This window comes from Tachyglossus aculeatus, chromosome X1 (assembly GCF_015852505.1).
Source record: "Tachyglossus aculeatus isolate mTacAcu1 chromosome X1, mTacAcu1.pri, whole genome shotgun sequence".
Lineage (NCBI taxonomy): Eukaryota > Metazoa > Chordata > Mammalia > Monotremata > Tachyglossidae > Tachyglossus > Tachyglossus aculeatus.
The window spans coordinates 85,489,785-85,513,682 of record NC_052101.1 but is presented as its reverse complement, the minus strand read 5'-3'; the positions used below and the strand labels follow the sequence as shown (position 1 = coordinate 85,513,682).

The following is a 23,898-nucleotide window of genomic DNA, read 5'->3' as shown; positions in this document are numbered from 1 at the left end:
ACTAAGTGCTTAGGAGAGTACAGTGTAAGAGTTGGCAGATCCTTTCCCTGCCCCCAAGGAGCTTACGGTATAGAGGGTGAGACTGACATTAGCGATGTTGTGAAGGTGGAACCTACAGGATTGAGACAGATTGAATATGTGGGGAGTTAGGTCTGGAAGAATCAGTCAGGGCAATAGGCAAGGGCGTCGACGAGGAAGAAGCAATGTTGCTGAGGTGAGCAAGCGAAGGTGAATTTGAAGAGGGAGAAGTCACTCTGGCGCCTGCCTGGATTTCCTCCAACAGTGCTCTGTGGCCTGAATCCAGGAGCAGAGGAAGCATACAGTGGAGGTGGATCCACAGCCTTGGGAAGTCGCTCTGGTGCCTACCTGGATTTCCTCCAACAGTGCTCTGCGGCCTGAATCCAGGAGCAGAGGAAGCATACAGTGGAGGTGGATCCACAGCCTTGGGCAGCTGGGACCAGATCAAGAGTAATCTGGGGTGGCTGGGAAAACAACTGCTTCCTAATAGCCGCTGGGCCTTAATAGCAAGAAAACTTCCCCAAGTTTGGAACGGCCTCCCTCCCTCCCCCTATCAGAGAGGCATCCCCACCGGGTCTCCCCACTTCAAATCCCTCCAAAAAGCCCACCTCCTCCAACACGCTTTCCCCGATTAACTTCCCAGCACCCTGAACCATATCATCGCTTCATCCAACTCCAGCGCTTATGAACTTATTTATACCACCCTCCTTAGCACTTGCGTATGTGTACGTACACTCGATTATTTTGACCACTCTCAGTTGTACATATCTTTGTCTCCCCTGGGTAGTGTCAGCTCTTGGTGGGCAAGGAACGTGTCAATTCACCGCTCGGTGCTTCCCCAGGGGCTCGATAAATGCTTAATATTATTACTATTACCACTACAAGATCTCAGCTGCCAAGGGGGAAAGGCCTGCCTGAAGTCCAAGTGAGACCCACTGCACTTCAAAACTCATTCACGTGGGGCCCCATGCCAACCCCCTCCACCCCCGTCCCAGAGTACCAGCTTTAGATTCCCTCAGCTGGGGCGGGAGACAGAGAAGAGCCGACAGAGGGTTTTCTCCAAAAGGTGTTTATTGAATTTCTCTCCAGCACTTCTCAAAAGCAGAAAGATCCAAATTGGAGATAAAAAGGAAATATGTAAAATTCCATTCAGAGTAACATAACCGATTCTAAGAATGCACTCCCCCGGGGCAAGAGAACAGCGGCACTATTCCGGCCTGGACCAGATACCTCCTGCTCTCAGACCCACCTGGCCTAGGGAACGGTGGAGAAATATCACTCCCTCACTTACACTCCAGAGCCGGAGCTGCCAGGAGGGGAGTGTGGGGGGAAGAGAGGGACTGGGGACTGGGGGGGAGGGATGTCACACACTTAGGGTTCCCTCTTGACAAAAGTCAAACTTCAGAAGAAACTTTGTAGGCATCTGAAAAAAACAGGCCAAGACTCCTGCCCCTCCTCTTGGCCTCCTTCATCCCCAGATACAGGGAAGGCTGGGCAGGAGCAACTTTCACATAATGCGGAAATGGGGAGCGGGGACCTTAGCAGGCAAGGTCACCCCCCCATTTCTCCCTTCCCTAACCCCCCTCCCCTCCCCCCGCCCCCACTCAACCTATTAGTTGAGATTGGGGGAAGCCAGGCCCTGCAACATGATGGTGAGGCGGCGGGCCGACTTGTTCAAGGAGTTGAGGGGCTCAGCCTGCAGGAACTGGCACAGCTTTTGGCGCACCTGCGTCAGGACCAAACCCATGTGGTCACGGGTGATGGGGTCAGCATTGTCCAGGTGCATTACTGCCTCTTCCAGGTAGCTGCGGGAAGAGGCTGGCATTCAGAGCGGGGCAGAGTAGCCCCCCTTCCTCTCCTGGGGTAAAGCCCTTTCAGAACCAGTTTCCACTTCCCACCTGTGGGCTTCACAGGGGCCAGCTGAGGCCCGGTCCCTTTCAGTGGAAAGAACCAGGGCTTTGGAGTCAGAGGTTATGGCTCCTCCAATTGTCAGCTGTGTGACCTTGGACAAGTCACTTCACTTCTCTGGGCCTCCGTTACCCCAACTGTAAAATGGGGATTAATACTGTGAGCCCCCTGTGGGACAACCTGATCACCCCGTAACCTCCCCAGCGCTTAGAACAGTGCTTTGCACATAGTAAGCGCTTAATAAATGCCATCATTATTATTATTCTGGGATCTCCTAAGCTGGGGCCCCATCTGGCCTCCCAGGCAAGGGTGGAGAACCAGACAGGAGCTGGCTATGCGCATAACGTGCCCCCCGCCCCATCTCTAGGCTAGACTCCGTTAGGCCCCCAACCCACCCTCCCTCACCTTATCTTGAGCTCAGTGCGGGTGCCTAAATCGGAGGAGAGCTGCTGGATGAGGGACAGCAGGACGGGCTGCGACAGGGGACAAGGTGGCTGGCCAAACACCTGATGGGGGTCCACCGTCTCACACACATACAGCACCAGGTTCAAGTCGGCAGCCGTCAGGGCCTGCAGGAGCGGTGGAAGAACAGAGTCAGGCCTGTGAGCAGAGTGAGGGATGAGGGGAGGCAGCAGTCGGGATGGGAAAGGGAGAGCGGGAGGAGAGCGGGAATATCCCGGCGACCCCGCACGGGGGGGTTGGGGCGCCCCCTGCTGGCCCGCTCGCTGCACCGCCGCTACCGGTTCGGGCAGATGGGGTGGGAAGGGAGAGAAGGACGACGGGGTGGTGGTACCCTGGGCAGGCAGTACCTGCTGGAAGGCTTGGTTGAGGTGGCCTTGCTGGAGCAGCTGCAGGATGTGGGCCTGCTGGGCCTGACCATCCAGGTGGCCAGCCGGGATAGGAGTCCCAGCAGCCGAGCGCATGGCCTGCATGATACTGGACGTGACGACCGCCTGCTGCTCCTTCATGGCCAGGCTCACCTCTCCCTTGATGATGCGCTGCACTTGGGCCAGGATCGACTCCTGCATGCTGGGACGGGAGAGAAGAGGGAGACAGGCCTGGGCATCCTGGAACACAGGGCTCTGGCCGGCCGTCTCGCGCCCTGAGCCGCCCCCTGCCATCCGAGCCTAGCTGACGAGAGCAGCCGGAACCGGGCTACCCGCTCCCCCAACCCGGACTCCTATTCCTTGAGTGGAAGATGACAGAGCCAGAGGGAGCCAAGAGGCCTCCCCACGGCCACATCCGGCAGGCAGAAAGCAATAACTGGTTCTGGCCGGGTGTTTCCAGTAGAGCCCAGTCACCAAAGGCCAATGCCTAGGGAACAATCGAGCTCGCGCTGATCCCCAAGACGGTGGAATGCCTACCGATATTTCTAGGTAGGACTGGGGACATCGAATGGCCCTGCAGAATATGTTTGCCTGAAGCGTGCGGGTTGAGTCCAGCCCGCGAAAAGCTAGCTCTAAACTGCCTTGCTCCCCAGCTCCCTGCGCTCACCTGCCCACGGCAATGTGGAGCTGGTGCTGCACCTCGGCCCGCACGCTGCTGGTGACGGTGGCTGCCATTTGATCGGTGGCACCCTGCACGGAGACGATCAGTGCCCGGAGCTGTGCCAGGACCGGCTCCCGGGCTTCCTGCTCCCGGCTCTTCCGACTCTTCATGTGCCCCTCCAACTGTTGCAGGTCTGGGGGACGGCAAAAAGCGGCTCAGAGAGGATTGGGGAGGACCCGCGAAGGGGTCCCCTCCGCGTTACCAGGCAGGTCCCATCCACTGAAACCCCACATCCAGGCCCCGGACTCTCAACCCCAGAACACAGAGGCCAAGGCTGAGGCTTGGGGGAGGAGAGCAGGTGAGAAAAGACGGAGGAATCCACCTGAAGGGAGCTTGCGGGGAGGGAGGAGGGAGAGGAGGCGCTGGCAAGGACCAGGGGATATTGGAAGGCAGGCAGGGGCAAGGGGCCATGGGACTCACACTCCTGGGTACCCAGCTTGAAGCTATCATTGATCTGCTGGAACATGGCCTGACAGATCTTCTCAAAGGCCGGCAGAACCACACTCTGGAAGGCCTCGCGATAGGTGGCTTGCATGGGCCCCTGCAGCGCATCAGCTGTGGCTCGGGCAATGGCATCTGTCAGATTCTAGGGCAAGCCCAGGAGAGAGCGGGAAGGACTGAGGAGCCGCCCAGGGCCCTGTGGGCTCGGATCCCGTCCCCTCTCCCCTCTCCTTCCCGCTACCGCCCCCACTCCTTCCCCATACCACCTCCAAGGTTCCAGGGAAAGAGCCCTGATGCCCCTGCCCCAGGGTTCTCAATCCTGTACCTTGGACTTGACCAGTTTGGTGATGCTCTCTTTCAGTGTGCCTTCCACGGCCGTCAGCTTGGCCACCACCGAGCTGCTCATCTGGCCTGTCACAGGCTCCAGGCTCCTGGACACACCTGCTCAGGACCCAGATGCGGTCAACGGTCAACTGGATGCCCCCTGTCCACTGACCACACACACGCACACAACCACGCGCCAACAGCCACAATCTTCACTCTGTTGGTAACCTGGGCCCCGGGGAGCCTAATCCCCGTGATGTTTGGGGTCTAGACTGCCGCTGCCTCACCCAACCCAGCGCCACACCAGCCCAGCTCCTACGTCAACACTCACACTGCGGCACGGTCTTCTTCATCTCCTCCCGCACTGTACGTTCCAGCCGGCCGGCCACAGCCGAGGAAAGAGCCTGGGACAGCTGCTGCGACAGGTGCTCCTGCAGCTGTCCGCTGTGCTGTTGCCCCTCAGCCAAAGCCCGTTCCAGCCGCCGCTCTGAGCCGTCCGTTAAGGAATTCCCCCAGGCCGGTCTGGCTCGGGGTCTGGCTCCACGGCCCCCGCCCCCCCCCCCCACCGGGAAAGACTCCCCTGCTCCTCGGTGGATACGTTCGTGCTCCTGTCTCGAATCAAGGACCCTCTCCATATGGCCCATGAGGGAACTCTGCATCGAGTCCAGTTGGTCACTCAGCCGCTGCAGCAGCTCTGCTTGGTTCTGTCGCAGCTCCATCATATCCTGCTGTTGTTGCCCGCGCACTAAGGCCAGCCACTCCTCAGGGGGCTCTGCTACCTGGCATGGGTCAGCGGTGGGGGGGGGGCATAGGGGGGTATCACACGGGGCAAGGGAGGGGGTGTGAAGGGGCAGCTCCACTTTCCCGGCCCCCTGGGGCTGGCTGGTGAACAAGCGGTCAGTCCCCTCACCCTGAGGGGTGGGCACTGCCGAGGGTGAAGGAAGGAGACCGATACGACCAACGTGGGGTATGCAGACAAACCGGGTTGGGGGGACCTGGGCCCAATAGCCAGGAGCTTCTGTCTTCAGGCTTTCAGCTGGGGAGCCAGGACGGGTATGGGAGGCGTGAGAAGGAGGGGGAAAGATTGCTTACCTGGTTTTCAGTCAATTGGGGGTCCTGAGATGTGTCCCTGTAATGGAGTGGAAAAATTCTGTAGGTCACTCCTTGCCCATCCCTTACCCGAGTTCCTCTTTCTTCCCCTCCGTCCACCGGAAGCTGCCGCTTAGCTCTTCCCGCTTCACTTGAGGCAGAGACTTGTGATAGACCGGTGGCGGGGTTGGGGGGGGAGAGCAAGGGGCAAGGAAAAGGCCCAGGTGCCAAGACATGGCCCTGAACCCTCACTTTTTTAACTGTCCCAGCCCAGTCCAGTCGAGGAAAGTGGACCTAAGCCCCCGTCCCACAGGCACAGATCCTGTTTGCTCCCTGCACTGAGCCCAACACCTACCCATCTTCTTTCTTGCCCTTCCTTTTAAGCTTGGGAGAAGTACGGGGGGAAGGCTTGGTCTTCCAATCCTTCACAGGCAGCCGAGGAATGACCACCTGGCCAAAGCTGCTAGCGGCGGAGGCCAAGCTAGCCAACTCATCATCGTGGTCACTGTGAGGCCGGGGGGCAAGGGGGAAGACAACAGGACAGGGTGAGCATCATTCACAATACGGAAGGAGGGACAGTCCCTCACACCTCCCTCCGGGCTGAGGTCCCAGGAACCCAAAGGAAACGCAAGTGGGGAGAAATAAAAGGGGAAAGGTCCAGAGAATTACCTCTCAAGTAACAACAATAACAATAAATTGGGCTCACAGTTTAAGTCAGAGGGAGGGGGATTGAATTCCCACTTTACAGGTGAAGTAACTGAGGCACGGGGGGGGGGGGGGGGAGTGACTTGCCCAAGGTCACCCAGCAGACCCGTGGCAGAGCCGGGATCAGAACCTAGGTCCTCTGACTCTCAGACCCGTGCTCTATCCACTAGGCCACACTGCTTCTCACTGTAGAACAGTACTCACAACCAAAGCAAAAACAGACAAGGGTGGGGCGGGTTTAAGGTGGGGCGGGGGGGGGGGGGGGGGGGGAAGGACCCCCAGATTAGGCAGGCCGCAGTCACCTCTGCTCAGCACTAGCGTCTTGACTGTCATGCTGCAGCAGCGGGTAAGCGTGTCGAAAAGCCGAGCTCTTGAGCTTCTCCTGGATATCGTCTCTGGGGCTGGGGGAGAGAAAAGAACCGCTGCTGCTGGGAGGGGAGGGGAGGGGAGGGGAGGGGAGTCCGTGACCCCAGAGGACAGAGCTCACCGATTACGTGGGGCCCTAGGGCCTCCTTTCGGCCAGGGCAGTTGAGATAGTGGGGAACAACCCACCCCTCCCCAAACGGGTCACCTCTATCTAGGCCTGCTCTCTGTCACATCCCAGCAGCTGTGGACAGGAGCCTGGTGGAGGGGCAGGGTCCTTTGGTCAAGTAGGGGAGTGACAAGTTCAGCTGAGGAACCCAGAACACCCCAACGGGTTCGAAGGCCAAAGATCACCCAGAAGGGGAGGAGGAGGGGGGAGGGAGGGAGGAAGAGCAAATGAGTCACAGCCCCAGGAAGGCGAGAAGAACGTTGGAGAGCGAGGGGAGCCGGCAGGGTAAGCCAGGTAGGGTGACTGGGAGGCATGGTGATCAGAGCCAGGTCCAGCCTATCCTGCCCCATCTTGGGGGTGGGGGTTCACCTGTTGGCCAAGTTGCTGCGGGTCTCGCGGGTGATGTCGGGGGCAGCAGGCCAGGCCTGGCTGTCAGCCCCCCCAGGCTCCTGTGTCAGCGTCACCTCCAGTAGTGAGGCGCTGTCCCGGCAGTCCCCTTCTCCGGGGCTCCCAACCAGGCCGTGCTGGGGAGTGGGGTCCGGGACAGGCCGGGACCGCGGGGACAGCAGGTGCAGGGCAGAGGCAGCGGAGGCCATGCTGTCGGGCTCCAGACCCTCGGGTGGGGTCGGAGTAGGCCCGAAGCCGCGGGACAGGGCCTCCGAAGCGATCTCGGGGATGTCCTGGGACAGGGCTGTGGAAGCTGAAGAGATGACATCTGGGGACCGGGTCCGAGTCGGGGAGGTCTGAGGCACGACCAGCGGGTCCACCTCCTGCAATTGCAGAGGCAACGGTCGGGGGGGTCGTTCCCCGGGGATACCAGCTCAGGAACCCCGGCTCAGTCAGCCGCTTAGCCTCCCGGCCGCCCTGCCCCGCCTCAAGGAGGAAGCCCGTACCCCGTGGGCCCCCAGGGCAACCCCACCCCGCCCCGGTCCCGGGGCTGCGGGGACCAAGAGACGCACCTGGCTGGGTCCCTTGGAGGTCAGCTTGTCGGCCAGGCCGGGGATAAGGACGCCGTGGCTGCGGGGACTGGTTTGCAAACTGCTGCTGCTGCTGCTAAGAGTCAGGCTGCTGTCCAACTGCAGCTTGGTGCTCAGGGCCAAGTCCTCAGGTGGCCTGGGAATGGCAAGGGGAAACGGGCCAACCCTATCCTCTAGTCAGCTCCTGGTGAACGGGGATCGCGCCCCTCCCTCCTCCCTCTGTACTGCCTTCTCCCAAGCCCCCAGCCCAGTGCTCTGCACACAGTAATCGCTCAACTGATTGACCGAATGACCGTCCAAGCATCCCCACCCAAACAGCACCGTGCCTTCGGTCCTCCGCCCCGGCTCTCTTCTCACCTGGGAATCGGAGTGTCGGAGGCCGAAGCGCTACTCAAGCCAGTCACGGCTGTCAGAGAGCTGCCGCTGCTGGCAGGGGACACGGAGATCTGGGGGAGAGAAGGGAAAAGAAGTAAAAAGGGAGGGAAGCAAAAGGGTAGCAGCAAGAGAGCCCGATGTGGGCCGCTGCTCAGGGTGGGGAGAAGACGACTCCTTGGACTCCCGGCCGGGTACCTTGCTCACCTGTTGATCCCTGCCCCCACCCCCGCCCCCCAAGCCCTCTCCCAGTCCTGGATCGCCAGGGTCTCTCGGGGTCTGTCTGTCTGTCTGTCTTCCCGCCAGGCAGCATTTAAGGGTAGGAGGCAGCGGGCACCTGCTGCAGAGAGACGACGCTCGGTGTCATGAAAGCGTCGGGAGTCATAAGCTTGGGCTTGACTTCGCCGGTCAGACTGAGGAAGTCGGAGGGCAAGGGCAGGTCGGAGATGCGCCGCAGATCAGATTGAGAGCTGTGCCCGGAACCTTTGTCGGAGTCCAGCCCTTCAGAGCCCAGTTCTGGCAGGGGCTCTCCAAATCCTGGGGGCATCCAAGGGAGGGGGAACATCCGAACGTTAAGCAAGCCTGCCCGCCACTGGCTCAGACCAGCGGTCCACCGAGCCCAGTCTTCTGCCTCCACCAGGGGCAAGAATAAGACACCAATGAGAAATGGAGCATTTGTTCAGCGCGATCTCTGAGCCCAACCCCACGCTAAGCACGGGGATAGAGACCACGCAGTCGGTCCCTGCCCACCATGGGACTCACAGCCCAAGGGGGAAGGAGGGAGAGAATGAGTATTTCATCCCCCAGGTCACCCCACAGGGACTTGCCAGAGAAATAAAGGGACTCGCCCCGGGTCACCCCACAGGCCAGTGGCCAAGCTGGGGATTAGAGACCGAGTCTCCTGAGGCCCGGCCCAGCCCAACCGGCCACGCTGCTTCTCAAGGGTACTTGGAGAAGCCACGTGACGGCTGCCTTCCTTAAAGACGCTGCACTAGCTCGGCTCTCGAGTTCCGACCCCTTTTCCCCAATGGATTTCCACCCACCCCCACCCCCGCCGGTCAGCTCAGAGCTGCAGGGATGAGAGTGGCTGGGACCCCTCTTCCCGGAGTGGGGGTGGAGGCGACAAGCAGCCGCAGTTGTGATGGAAAAAAACGAAGGAAATACAGAAATGAGATGGTCATTCCACTCTCTCTCTCCGGTGGGGTCCCGAGAACTGGGTGTCCCCTCGTAAACCTCCGCATCCCTTCCCCAACCACCTTGCCCTCACGCTCACCGAAGTCCTCACATACAGCGTGGGGGGGCAGTGGGGCCACCACATCGGGGCTCTGCTGAGGCTGGAAGCGGATCTGCACGTCCTGCAGGGCCCTGGGGTAGGAAGGGGGCAGAGAGAAGGCCTCCTCAGTACCACCCGGGGAGGCTGCGGGGGCGGGGAGCATCCATCCACAGGTGGGGAGGCCGGGCCCAGCCGCTGGGCTGGAGATGCAGCATCCACGCAGAATCCGGGTAGTGTCTGCTCTAGGAGCGGGCAGGGCTCTAGCCCGTCCAGCCCCAATGGGGGGGCAGCAGAGCCAGGCAAAGCTGGCGAGGGGAAGTGTGGTGGGGAGGGAGGGGCCAAAGGCCACTCTGGAGGAGCAGCCTCTACGGGAAGACAGAGGGGCCCCCTTGCCCTGGTACTCACTTGGTATGGACACAGAAGAGTTTAATGAGCACGCCGGCGGCTGATTCCACTGCCCCAGCCCCCTGGGAGCCCTCTGCAAGGACAGGGGCACAGGCTGAGGCCCCTCCACACCCCCCGCCCCCCGCCACCTCAACCCCGCCAGACCCAATGCTCCCCCTGTCCCCCATGGCGCCCACCAGGAAACGCTGCCCACGCCTGCACAGGCTGTGCCGGACCAACTGGGCCGCCTCAGCACTTGGGCTGGGCTGGGGCAGGGACAGGGGGAAGCGGAGGGGGAGGCCGGGAAGGGGCACGGAGAACAGGCACTCACCTGCGCCTAGGCCATCGCCCTCCTCCTCAGCAGGGAGCACTTCGGTGTGCCGGAGCCGGCAGCGGCTCACCACCTGGATGCCAAAGCTCAGTACCGGGTGGGTGAGCAGGAACTCGGAGATGGAGCTGAAGTAGGCCCTGCCCTCGTCCTGGTTCTGCAGCAGCTCCATCACATACAGGACCTGGACCCCGCACCACAGCTAGCTAAGCCACCTGACCCCTCACCCCCCTGGACCCGGGACCCTGCCCCTCCTTCAGCCACCGCCCCCTGCCAGTCAGGCTTAGTCCGTCCCCAAAGCCACTGTTTCCGACTCAAAAATGGCCATCCCCGGGTGATTCTTTCACTTGTGACCAGGGACACCGCAGCCACCGCGTGTGCCGAGGGCGGCCACCCTCCCGGTCCCCGCAGACGGACGCGGCCCGAAAAACCAGGGTTGGGTGTAGGGAGGCAGGGGACGGCCGAGCCCGGCCCCGACCTTTCCAGGATCAGGGGACGGCTCTATCGTCCGGGCCCCGGAAGCCTGCCCACTCCCACCCTTCGAATGCTACATCTGCCACGTCCCGAGCCCCGCCTGTTCCAGACGTTAGGTCACGGGAGCCTTTCCCTTCCCAGGCCCACACCCCTCTATCCCTGGCCTGCCTCATCCCGAGCCCTGAACGCTTCCGCTCTTCCTGGGCCTTCTTCCCCTGCCCAGCTCCCCGCTACCCTTCCGCCAGCCCTACCTTCCTCTGTACATCGCTGAGGATCAGATACTGGGCCGAGAGATCCAGGCAGACCTTGAGGCTGGGGAGCACGCTCCCAGCGCTGAACAGGTCTGGGGAGAAGCTGGGAGAAAGAACGGGACAGTGAACGGCTGGGACGATTTCTCGGTGAAGGCAAGGCCAGGAGCAAGGAGTCCTGTCTCTCACACAGCCGACAAGCCCCTGCCTAAGACTGGGGAGGCGGGCTGAACGGCAGAGCCCTGGGTCCCGACCCGACCTAGAAAAGGGGAGCCCACAGGGCTCGTTCCCTGAGGACAGAGGGAAGAGGCCGATGCCATGGAGAGTGGGAGCTCCAGGCCCCCAGGCCCTTCCCGGGCTTACCAAGTCTGGCTCTTTTTCCTTCCCTCCCCCTCATCCGCCCCAGCTGGTCCAGTCAGGTTCTCTCCAGGAGCCGGAGGAAGGTAGCCAGCCACTTCCGCCACCTGACCCCACACCCTGAGTCGGAGGCTTGGCGTTCAGATTCCTTCCCGCCGCCTGCCGATTCTCCCCCGGAACCCCCAACCCACCGGATGGTCTGCAAACAGGTCCAGGATATGGTGCACCACATCTTCAGCTCACGGTTCTGGTCAGCTCCCGTGATGAGGAATCGCCAGAAGGGGATCCTGCAGGGCAACACCAGAGCTTGGGGGTTGGCACGCCGGGCGGTCCCTGAGCCTCTACATCCTGCCCTAGGGCTCTTTGGCCCCGCCGCCACCGCACCTCGTCTACCACAGAGACCGGCTGTCAGAGAGAGGCTCCCAAATTGGGGCCCCTGAGCTCATATGAGGAGGCTTCAAATCCTCCTCAAGGTTCCCAGGAAGAAGAAAGGGGAAAGAGGGGGGGAAAAAGTGGAAGAAAAAGGCTTACTCAGGATCTTGCTTCTTGTGATTGTCGCAGAACAAGAGGCAGGAGAGGGGTCGTCCTTCATGGGGTTTCCACTCATGGAGACACCTGAAGGGAGGAAAGGTGTCAAAGGCTGGGCCTGTGGGCTGCCCACTTGAACACCTGAAGTGCTTTGAGCCCCCCACCTCAAAGAAAAGGGTTCAAGCCAGTCTGGAGCTGAGTCGCTCCAGAGTCAGGCCGGGTACTGTCGGTCAGTCACTCTCCCCGGCTACCCTGACTAGCCACCCTGACTGCCTCCCCTTTCGCCCTCCCCGTTTCAGGCTGAAGCAGCAACTCAGCCTCAGACCCGGCACACCAGTACAGAGCTCCGTACCAACTCTCCCAACCCAGACCTCCAGCCCAGCCCACCCAACCCAACCGAGCCCCCGGCTTTGCCTTTCCGCCGGGGGGGTAAGGGATGTCCCCGCTCCCAGCCCCCGTCTCCTCCAAGCCTCACCTTGCCTCATCGTGTCCTTCAATGTAGATTTGCCAAAACTTAACGTAACCGTCGTGACTGGCAGTGGCGAGAACCGTTCCATCAGGCGAGAGGGCTCCTTCACTCAGGCACTAATAACAGACACAGACCCAGACCCAGGCACTGAAAAAAGGCACCATCCAGGATGCAGCCGGGATGAGAGATCCCGGATACACGGGGCAGCAGGGGGCCCTGCCCAGGTGAACTAAGGGAAAGCTCAGCTCTCCCACATGGGAGTGATCCCTGAGATTGTCTCTCTCTCTCTCCCTCTCATCCAGCATTCCCTCACTAGGTGCAGAGAACCAATGCACCCCTATTACTGGTCCACTGGAAAGATCACTGGTCTAGGAATCCAGGAAAGCAGCACCAGTCCAGGTTCTGCCAACAGGGAGTGGTTGGCGGGGGGCTCTGCTGCCATTCTAGAGGTGTAGGGGTCTGAAGAGTGGGATTTTTTTTTGGTTGCTGTTTTTTTTTTTAAATGGTATTTGTTAAGCGCTTACTGTGTGCCAGGCACGGTCCTAAGTGCTGAGGTACATATACCTAATCAGATCGGATATAGTCCACATCCCACTTGGGGCTCACGGTCTTAATCCCCATTTTTACGGATGAAATAACTGAAGCACAGAAGTGAAGCGACTTGCCCAAGGTCACAAAGCAGGCAAATGGCGGAGTCAGGATTCGAACCCAAGTCCTCCTGACCCCCAGGCCCATACTCCACGTCCACTAGGCCTCACTAGTTTGCATGGTGTCTGCTCACACTCCCTCATCTCCTCCAGTGAGGTTCCTGCCAGGGCCCGGAGTGTGGCTGGGGGTACTGCACAAACCACCCTCCTGACGATTCACTCCTTTGGGCAGGTTCTAGGCCCCGTGAAGTCTTCAGGCCCGGGGCTGGTCCGGCGTTTGGGACGGGACAGTCCACCATCACCCCGCACCCTCGTCATCACCACCACCACCATCGGAGAGAATTAAGATCCTAGCAGAGCTGTCAGTGTCCAGCCCCCACCAGGTCCCACAGCCTGCTCCTCCCTCCAGGGAATGTTCGTTTGACTAGGGGCCACGGGAGAGACACCTCTCCTCTGAAGTGTAAGCCCATTCCCAGCCCAACGGATGCTCCTGCTAGTCTCCCACCCCCAAATCCTCAGGAGGGGACGTGGAGGGAAGACCAAGGGGAAAGGGTCTCTGTGTCTAGGGCAGCGGAGGGATGGAGGCTCTGTGGCTCAGAATGACAGGGAGATGTGATTCCCTGGGACTACGGGGGAGACAGTCCTCACCATGCTGTGACCCTTCACCACGATAAAGCCCTCCTTGATGTGCGTGATGTCCATGGGCCAGGAACTGTTGTTGCCTTGAAGGATTTCCAGGTCCCAGACCTCAGCCTGGGAAAAGAGAGCAAAATCAGCCTCCGAGGGGCACGGGTAGCTCAGCTTGGAGTTGGGGCGACCTTGCAGTCAGGATTCAGCAGCTTTCCAAGTCGGCTACATAGGACAATCCCCCAGGACCAGCGGCCCTAGGGAGACGATGGCCAGAAGTGCAGCTCCGCCCTTGCAGAGCTGTTTCTGGGCAAAACAGTCAGGGGCTAGTAGGCTCACCCTCACCCAAACCACTTCCCAGCTTTCTGGGATATGCACTGCGAAAAAGCCAGCATTTCCTAGTTTTCCAGTGTGGCGTTCTCCTCTTCCCCTCCCCGCACCTATCTTATTCTGGGCTAAAAGACCTCTAGTGGGTCATCAGGGTCCATAGTCTGAAAGAATATGACGTTTCAAGCTCCTGCAGCCTATAGCTGTGAGTCGAGGCTCTGCCCATCCCTCCAAGTAGCACTTCAGCCTCTTCCAACACCACCTGGAAGGGAACTTTTGCACTTCCCTACATGGCAAGTGGCGAGAAGGGAAGGGGGCGAAGGACGTGGAAGAAACGAGGAGCTGGAGGTCAGCATGTTCGAGGGCACCGAGACGAGAAGTCCTCAGGCCTCGAGCAAGAACTACGCACTCTGGCTCTGCGGACTCCTCCGACTCCCTCGAAACAACCCAAAAACTTTGGGGTTTGTTCTGGCCTGACTTCACGTCGGGTGGGGGAGGAATGCACGTGAAGCATTCCGACAGCATCCTTGAGTTTGTTCCTCCAACAGGGTGTGTACGTGTGCTAAAGCATCCCACGTAGAGTGGCAGTGTCAGTAGCTGAAACTTATTTAGGGGAGAAGAGAGGCTCAGGCCAACTTGTAACCGGACCTTAGTCCTTCCCCCCTCCCAGCCCCACAGCACTTACGTACGCATCTGTAATTTATTTATTTGTACTGATGTCCGTCTCCACCCTCTAAACTGTAGGCTCATTGAGGGTAGGGAGTACGTCTGTTTACTGTTGCGTTGTACTTTCCCAGGCATTTAGTACAGTGCTCTGCACATAGTAAGCGCTCAGTAAATACAACCGAATGAATGAATGGAACGAATGAACGACTGAATGACCTAGCTTTTCTGGGGCTTTCTTTGGCCCGGGTCAACCTGAACCCATGCTGGACTTTAGATGGGGCCCAGGAGGGCACCACTGGGACACGTGGTCTCGGGAGCTCGTGGGGCCGACCACCGGGAAACTTCCGGGTGATCATTCGGCTCCTCGTTTCTACTGCAGGCTACGCTGCTCCCCAATGCCCCGTCCTCACCCAAAGCCCAACCCCTTCCCTCACCCTGTCCTCGTGCAGCAGTGCCAGTGTCTGGCTGCCTTCCTCGCTGCTCTCCTCACTGCTGTCCTCCAGAATGTACGGGCACCAGATGATCCGGCGGAAGTGGTTCAGCGGGGTGCCCTCAGGCCGCTTGATGTTCACCACAATATCCTCTCTGAGCCCAAGTTAAGGATCGGTACTCCTGATGGGTGGATTGGGCTCACAGATGGACTTCCTCTTGGGATGCCCGAGGACAGCCCGCTCCAGAAGCAAGCAGCAGCTAGTTGAGGTAACACGCGCGGGGGGACGAGGACACGTGGACACACGGACACACACACACACACACACACACACACACACACACACACACTCACTCACTCACTCTCTTGTACCTAGAAAGTTCCCCAGATCCAGTGGGCCAAGCAGCAGGCACAGGAAACGCCCCTCGGGGAGAAACGCAAACTTTGGACTTTCAAATCCCCCACCGAGTGAACCCTAGAAGAAGCCCTGAAATTCCCAGAGGACAGCCTCTGGACCTAGGATGCCCCCCAACCCACCCGCCCCCAAGAAAGGAGCAGCACAGAAGCAACCTTTCTGAGCCCAGAGGCGGAGTCAGCCAGCAGATCCAGCTCCCAAACAGCCTCGGCTGACCAAAACCCAACAAGAAAGGCTGGCCAATCTGTTGGGGAAAATCAAAGCCATTTCCCAACCTGGGGGAGCGGCTTCAGTTCTGGCAAGGATACTGTATCTTGCCATTTTCCAAGGATAGGTGCCACACAAACAGGCTGCCTGCCTCATCTAGGCACGCCAAGTAAGGTGAGTTAAGATGGGCAAAGGCCAGGTCCGCCACGCTGCCCATGAAGCCCTTAAGCAAGGTTCGTTCTGCTGTGGTGAGGCTGATCACTCGCACCATGGCTGAGCCATTGCTGGCACCTGTGGAGACAGAATAAGTTAGCCCAAGTTCCGGGGCCCCCCACCAACGAGCCCGGCCCCCTTGCCAGACCCCTAGGACCCAGAATCCCCACCGAACCCCTAAGTGATGCCCCCAGAGAAGGAACCAGGAAGTCCAATCTCACAGTGACAAACTCTCCCACGTTCTCCACCCCTGAATGAGTCCATGAAGGCACCTTCGGTCTCAGGGAGACCTTATCCCCTCCCTTCTCCCACACAGCTCGGCTCTGGTCTCCCTGTCCCCCAGCTCCCCTGCTTCTTTCCTTCTCCAGGTTGGGGCCGGCCGTTTGCTTTCACGATGCCCCACTGTCCAGCCTCAAGTCAACAGCCCCAGTCACCCCGAACGACTTCTCCGCTGGGTCCCAAAAGGCCAGGCAGGGCATGGGGCTTTCTCCCAACTCCCCCAGTCTGAGCATTACTCTCCCCTCCCAGGCCCAGGGGAAGGGGAGAATTCCCTGGAGCCCTAGGCACAACAGTCCAGACTCCCGGCTCCTCATCCCCAGGGTTCACCTCTCTTCAGGCTGCAGACCTGGGAATGGAGGGCTCAGGGAGAGGGGACTGCAGTGCACCTCTTATATCAGCATTTCAGCTCTGAGGAAGAAAGACACTAAGAGCTCTGATGGTACCCCAGGACCCAAGAGGGCAAAAGAAGAAAAAATATGAAGAAAAACCAGAGAACCCCAATACACTGCTGGTCAGCCAGCCACACCCCTCACCTCTGATAGCATAGGCCAGAAAGGAATTGGACACAGCAATCAAGTTCCCATAGTAATATTTCTGCTCCCAGTCGTACTTTGCCACTGGCTGGATTTTCACCTACAGAAAAAATAGGAGGCGTGAGGTGGAGAAGTACCCCCCTCCCGCCTGGAGCATTTTTCATGGAAGAACTCCCCCTGCTCGCTCTCTGACCTGGCGAGGGGAAGAAGATCATTAATTATGTCCCTGGAAGTTGAAGGGAGAAGTTGCAGCAAGGTAAGGGCAGACCCAAGTCCAGAATGCTATCCGAGGCTCTGCTCGACTCCGGACGCCAGAGGTTCTCCGTTCTAAACCACCCCCTTGTTCTGACTGCATCTCACGGGGGGAGCCAGCCTCCAACCCAGGATGGGAGCCGCTGATAAGCAGTGAAGACAAGAGGTTCCCCCCCACAGCCCACCCCCTGTGCCAGGTAAAGCTGTACACAGGCCAGAGATCAGGGTCAGCCCAACCGGTCATGGCTCAGCTGAACCCTGAGTGTTCGGCACCAAACCAGAAGTGGACTTATGTACGTATCTGTAATTTTATTTATCTGTATTAACGTCCGTCCACTCCTCTACACCGTAAGCTCGTTATGGGCAGGGAATGTGTCTGTTACGTTGTCATACTGTACTCTCCCCAGCACTTAATGCAGTGCCCCGCACACAATAAGCGTCTAATAAATATGACTGATCGACTGACGGAAGTGGCCAGAAACTCATTTTCAAGAGAAATCTTTTTTCTTTACTTTTGTGAGCTTATCTTGGGGGCAGCTGCTCCTCTTCCTCCCCGCCCCCCCCAGTCCTGAAAAAGGGGGGAAGAGGAGCAGGCTTTCCCCAAAACCAAGACGTCAAGCGAGGCCAAGTAGAAGCAAGGGGGTCGGAAGGACGGGTTCAGTGAAAACCCTGGAGGGCCGACAAGGGCACGGGGGAAAGCCTCCTATAATGGCAGTGGCGGTGGCCAGCTCCCAGCTTGGGTAGAGCTCCCTCAGCAGCACTGAGATGCCACAGGCCTGTGGGACTCCAGAAAGCTGCCCTCCTCGTACAAAGGCGAGAAATCACCCAACCACTGCCAATAAGGATCCAGCCCAGAGCAGCTCAATGGTCAGCTGTGACGCATCCTTTTCCCTGCCCGAGAACCAACTGGACACCACCTGAAAAGCAGCCCAAGCCCCCGCCACTCAGCTATGAGAAGCAGTGCGGCCTAGCGGAAAGAGCCCGGGCCCGGAGGACCTGTGTTCTAAACCTGGCTCTACCACACACCTGCTGAGTGACCTTGGGCAAGTCACTTAAATTCTCTTGAGTCTCAGGTCCCACAAAATGGGGATTCTTTTAGACTGTGAGCCCACTGTTGGGTAGGGGCTGTCTCTATATGTTGCCAATTTGTACTTCCCAAACGCTTAGTACAGTGCTCTGCACACAGTAAGCGCTCAATAAATACGATTGATGATGATTATGATTCGATACCTGTTCTCCTTCCCCTTTAGACTTCTCCTTCCCCATGTGGCACCTGATGATCTTGTATCTACCCCAGCACTTAGTACAATGCTCGGCACCTAGTCAGCACTTAAATACCACTATTATTACTAGTATCATTAGCATTATTATCGCAACCCCTACTCTTTACCTTGTTGCTCCCTCGGGCTTTGCTGGAGATGCTGGAGTCACTACTGGCCACGATCTCCACCTCCTTCGACGAGATCCCAATGCAGGTGGAGCTGTCATCCCCAGACAGGCAGCTAAACGAGGACGGAAAGGCTGAATGACCCTGGGACCGACAGGTTGACTCCCACGGCCCGCTAGGGACAATTCTGCATCCATCCTTCAACCTGGCACTGCCCTCCACCCAGCCCTGCAGGCGTTTCCCAGGATGAACTTCTTAGCCCACTTCTGGGAGTTTTCTGCCTGCTGAGGAGGCTCAAGTGCTTCCCTCCCAGGAGGGGAGGACTCAGTAAAACCCCCTGAAGCCCATTTACCTGCACACCCCACCGGCTAGCTTTCCTTTCCCATCTCTTCGCTGGGTTGGGAACGCTTTTGTCCCCTAAAGCGCCTTACGGACTCTCCTGCTTGCTCACGCCCATCCCAGGCAGAGCAGGGGGGGATCACTGGTTCCATTTCAAACCTCAGAAACTCAGGCTCGAAGGAGGATGACCTAAGTTTTCGGGGGAAGCGGGGCTTCCGCCGGCCCCTCTTCAGACCATCACCCCCATTGTGACCCCTTCTGCCCCGGAGCACTCACATGACCTGCTTTTCCTGCAGGATGGCCATGGGTCCCACTCGGGGGCCCGGCTTGGCCCCTTCTCCAGACATGGTTTCTGGCATCAGAAGTCCATTCAGGTCCCCATTGAAGGAGCTGGATGCCCGCTGGCTCTCCAGATCCGAACCTGAAACCGATAAAAAATAAGGGAGGTCTCAACCCTGGGAGAAAGCTGCGCCACTGAGCCGACACTACTACCGGCGGCAGCGATGTCGCTTTCACCCGTGTCAGATCAGGGTGGCTGTCCCCGGGCTCCCAGCTGACCTGAAGCCCAGGGAGCCGGGACTTTCCACCAGAGATTTCTCTGCTGCTCTCCGCTACGGAGGAAAAACTATCTAGACCACAGTCGCCCTGAGTGACAACTGTAAAACACCTCCGGCCCACCCCATCCCATCCTCGGGAACACTCAGGAAACTCTTGGGGGAGAGCAGGGGAGTCAAGGACAATGCGACATTAAGTAATTAAGGCAAGTGATAAAACCCAGTGGGTCCCAAAGCGCAGATCTGACACAGCAAGAGAAACAAAGAGATGAACGTCCTGTACAATTGGCTACTGATTGGAACATGCAGGCAAAGGAATGTGGGGGCACCACCTCTCCATTTCGTGACTATTTAGCAAGCACCCTCAGAGAGCTCACAGATCTGCGCCAGGGCCAGTGCCCCCATTCTACCCAGTACGCTTCGGGAACCTGTTCCCAGCCCTCCCGGTCCAGAGCGGCAGGCAACTGGGAGCGGACGAGTGAAAGTGGCCTATTTTCAAGAAAGGAAAGAAGGGAGATCCTGGAAACAAGTGAGGAGAAACCGGTCTGCAGGCCCCTCTCAGACCAACCGATCGATCGATCCATCTTGCTTACTGAGTGCTTACTGTGGGCAGGGCACTGTACTAAGTTCTTGGGGAAAGTCCGATATTCAGAGGCAGTAGACACGTTCCCTGCCCACAAGGAGCCGACCGTCTAGAGGGGCAGACGGACAGGAAAATCAATTACAGCTACGCACAGAGGTGCTGAGGGAAAAGATGACGCTTCAGGTGAACTCCCCAGCAGACATGCTGGCAAACACGTCTCTGGCATCTGGTTTCTTTTGCCAGAGTAGAGGAACGGCTCCTTCCCGATCCTAACTGGCTACTTTACCGGCACATGCAGGAATAGCTGTTTTCAGCTGTGTCTGTTGTTGTAGCAACTGGGTGCTGTTACTCAAGTTAAACACAAACAAGTGTTGATTCCTTCGTGAGATTCCAACTCAGCCAACCCAGGAGGCTCTGGGCAGGCTGGGTGAGCTTCCAGAGCGTGGGTGAACCGGAGGGCCAACCACAGCCTGGGCTCTGGTGCCGGCTAGGCCGGGCCTCTCACAGAACCGCCAAAGGACCGGCTCGGAAGGCAAGAAGGCAGGAACCCAGAAGCGGAGGTATCTGTCGGCTGGGCGAGAGCGCCCAACCGCAGGAGTCGTGAGCAGTAGCCACCCAGCAGATCTCTCTAGCTGGGAGGTGCCTTGACGGGGAAAAAGAGGGACCTGCAAACCCTTCTGGACGTGACCAGGACTCCTGAGGCAGGGCACACACCCATCTCCTAATAATAACTGTGGTAAAGCTTAAGTGCTTACTATGCGCCAAGCCCTGTTCTAAGTGCTGGGGAAGGTACACGGTAATCAGGCTGGACACGATCCCTGTCCCACGTGGGGTTCACAGTCTCAACCCCCATTTTACAGATGAGGTACCTGAGGCACAGAGAAGTGAAGTGACTTGCCCAAGGTCACCCAGCAGACACGCGGAAGAGCTGGGATTAGAACCCACGTCCTCTGACGCCCGGGCCCATGCTCTTTCCACTAGACCGTGCTGCATCGTCTCAGCGGATGCTTTCCTCCTGAGGCCCCAGGCGTGCCCTAGGAGCAGAAGGGGCGGCCGAGTTCAACCCCCGCCGGGACCTCTCTCCAGAACGAGGCATCGCCTCTTCTCCCAGTAAATGGGCAGCTGAGCAAGGGATAGGCGGTGGCGGTGGCAGGTGGTCCGAGCCAGTGCTAGGCTCTTGTCGGTACCTCCCGAATGACCCACACTAAACTGGTCTTGTGCTGGCATGAGCTAGAGCAGCTCGCTCTGCTCATCAACTGGATAAATGGGAGAACGACAGCCTCAGGGGCAAGGTCGTTCCCCCCTGCTCCGCTTCCACACACATACACACTCTCCGTGGCTAGCTGAGACGCAACACCAGGGAGGGGAACCAGGAGAGACCATGAGAGTCGGCTGTACCCACCTTCCACTCCCAACAGTGTGCTGGCTGACGTCTTCCATTCAAGGGAGGCAAGGCAAAAATGTGGCGCAAATGCCTACAGACACTCGGGCCCCTCCCTGAACTAGCTGCTTTAAGCAGGGTGGGATGAGGATGACACCCACCCAGTTGCACACCTTACCAGTTACCCCTCCAAACTCCAACAGCCAGGAGGTTCCTCAGGTTCCTGAGCACAGACCCCGTGACACGGCAGGGTTGTATCGCAGATGGTGGGCCTCTCGAGGAACTGGGTCCGTGTCCCACTTGTACTCTTGCCCACCACTTGGTACAGTGCTCGGCACCCAGTATGCACCTAACAAATACAATTACTACTACAACTACTATCGTGAATGGCTGTCCCATGGGATTTCTTTTCCCAGAAACATTGGATGTTGACGATGATGGTATTTTTTAAGCACGTATTAGGTACCGAACACCGTACTGAGCACTGGGGTAGACACAAGATCATCAGATTGGACACGGTACCTGTCCCAGATGGGGCTCACAGACTAAGGAGGAGGGAGAACGGGTACTGGATCCTCATTTTGGAGGAAACTGAGGCACAGAAGTGAAGTGACGTGACTTGCCCACGGCCACACAGCAGGCAAGCAGAGGAGCAGGGATCAGAACCCAGGTCCCCTGACTCCTGGGTTCTTTCCACTAGGCCATGCTGCTTCAGAGCTGCCGGAAAAATAATCTTAAATTCCTTCACATCCTATATAAAGTTACATTAAGCATCACTAAACTACTGTTTGATCTCTGTGAAAGCAATTCGAAGCATAACATAACGCTGTCTAAATAAGTGCAATGGGATTGAGTCTTACAGACTCCAGTTATTCTGCTGACTGGTGGTTTTCCAACTTCAGTGAGGAACTTTTCCAATTTATATTCCAGCAGCCATCCCCTTTTCTTTGTCAATTACCCCCTTGTAGCAGCCTAGCTCCTGTTTTTACGGTACGTGTTAAGCGCTTACTATGTGCCAGGTGCTGTATTAAGCATTGGGGTAGGGTTGGACGCAGTCCCTGTTCTAAATTTGGCATTTTGCAGTGAAACATTGGACTTTCAGAGCTTACTCATCGATAGCTGCATCATCCATTTCCAGATTAAACTGACGCCTCAGTCCGGCACCTTCTTTGGTTATCTCCTCGGGGGTCTCTTCTAGGACATTTAACCAAAATTCCAAGATCCACTTTTGGCTAGGCAACGCACCTGCCAACTCTATTGGATCGTGCTAGCGCTTAGTTCGGTGTTCTGCCCCCAGCAGGCGCTCAATAAATCAATCAATTGTATTTATTGAGCACTTACTGTGTGCAGAGCACTGTACTAAGCGCTTGGGAAGTCCAAGCTGGCAACATCTAGAGACAGTCCCTACCCAACAGCGGGCTCACAGTCTTACTATTGATGATGATACGCTCATTGTGGACTGCTAAATCTCTGCTCGGGGGAGGAGGGATTTACTTACCAGTAGCGGTCAGTCCACTGAACTTTTGTTCTGGAGTAAAGCAGCAAATAAAATAGGTCGTGACCCAAGGGTAAAGTAGCAAACAATACCAGCAATTCTCCTAAGCTCTAATCAATCGTATTTATTGAGCACTTACTGTGTGCAGAGCACTGTACTAAGCGCTTGGGAAGTCCAAGTTGGCAACATCTAGAGACAGTCCCTACCCAACAGTGGGCTCACAGTCTAAAAGGGGGAGACAGAGAACAAAACCGAACACCCTAACAAAATAAAATAAGTAGAATAGATATGTACAAGTAAAATAAATATGTACAAACATATATACAGGTGCTGTGGGGAAGGGGAGGTAATCAATCAATCGTATTTATTGAGTTCTTACTGTGTGCAGAGCACTGTACTAATCAATCAATCAATTGTATTTACTGAGTGCTTACTGTGTGCAGAGCACTGTACTAAGCGCTTGGGAAGTCCAAGTTGGCACCATATAGAGACAGTCCCTACCCAACAGTGGGCTCACAGTCTAAAAAGGGGAGACAGAGAACAAAACCAAACACACTAACAAAATAAAATAAGTGGAATAGATATGTACCAGTAAAATAAATAAATAAATCTGTACAAACATATATACAGGTGCTGTGGGGAAGGGAAGGAGGTAATCAATCAATCGTATTTATTGAGCGCTTACTGTGTGCAGAGCACTGTACTGAGCGCTTGGGAAGTCCAAGCTGGCAACATCTAGAGACAGTCCCTACCCAGCAGTGGGCTCACAGTCTAAAAGGGGGAGAGAACAAAACCAAACACACTCACAAAATAAAATAGGTAGAATAGATATGTACAAGTAAAATAGAGTAAGAAATCTGTACAAACATATATACAGGTGCTGTGGGAAAGGGAAGGAGGTAATCAATCGTATTTATTGAGCGCTTACTGTGTGCAGAGCACTGTACTGAGCGCTTGGGAAGTCCAAGCTGGCACCATAGAGAGACAGTCCCTACCCAACAGTGGGCTCACAGTCTAAAAGGGGGAGACAGGGAACAAAACCAAACATACTCACAAAATGAAATAAGTAGAATAGGTATGTACAAGTAAAATAAATCTGTACAACCAAACACACTCACAAAATAAAATAGGTAGAATAGATATGTACAAGTAAAATAGAGTAAGAAATCTGCACAAACATATACCCAGGTGCTGTGGGGAAGGGAAGGAGGTAAGATGAGGGGGATGGAGAGGGGGACGAGGGGGAGGAGGGAGAGCCCCCCAAGGGGGGCAACTTGGCCCCGGACTGTGGCGGGAAAACTTTTGTCTTCTTAGGCCCCCCCGCCCCCCCCCTCAGCCCCCCGCCATGGGGCCTAGGAGTCCCTTTCCTTCCCTCCCTCCCTCTCCCACTTTAGGGTTCCCCGGTTTTGAGGAGGGGGCTGCCGGGGCCCACAAGGCCTCCCCCGCCCCCCAACCCCGCGGGGTGAGGGGCAGAGGCCGGGGGGGTCGGGGGGGGGGCCTCACCTCCCGGCTGCCGGTCCAGCTTGAGGATGTCCCGCAGGTGCTGCGTGGCGTCCTCGATGTCGATGCTGGCGCAGGACGAGGCCAT

General features: G+C 57.5%; 1 protein-coding gene across 1 annotated transcript; it reads right to left on the bottom strand.

Moving 5' to 3' along the window:
- Window positions 1–1,630: 1,630 nt before the first annotated feature.
- EDC4 (enhancer of mRNA decapping 4) lies at window positions 1,631–23,898 on the bottom strand. Its single transcript, XM_038739947.1, has 29 exons — window positions 23,814–23,898; window positions 18,574–18,718; window positions 17,962–18,073; window positions 16,320–16,419; window positions 15,396–15,585; window positions 14,677–14,827; window positions 13,271–13,375; window positions 11,982–12,091; window positions 11,510–11,593; window positions 11,170–11,265; window positions 10,625–10,727; window positions 9,903–10,083; window positions 9,593–9,665; window positions 9,188–9,279; window positions 8,252–8,451; window positions 7,900–7,988; window positions 7,525–7,678; window positions 6,935–7,335; window positions 6,336–6,434; window positions 5,684–5,833; window positions 5,332–5,368; window positions 4,838–5,018; window positions 4,571–4,726; window positions 4,241–4,356; window positions 3,895–4,060; window positions 3,421–3,607; window positions 2,736–2,955; window positions 2,332–2,495; window positions 1,631–1,823 (listed from the first exon to the last, which is right to left on the bottom strand). Exons 1-29 carry the CDS (start codon window positions 23,896–23,898, stop codon window positions 1,631–1,633), a joined length of 4,140 nt encoding a protein of 1,379 aa, XP_038595875.1.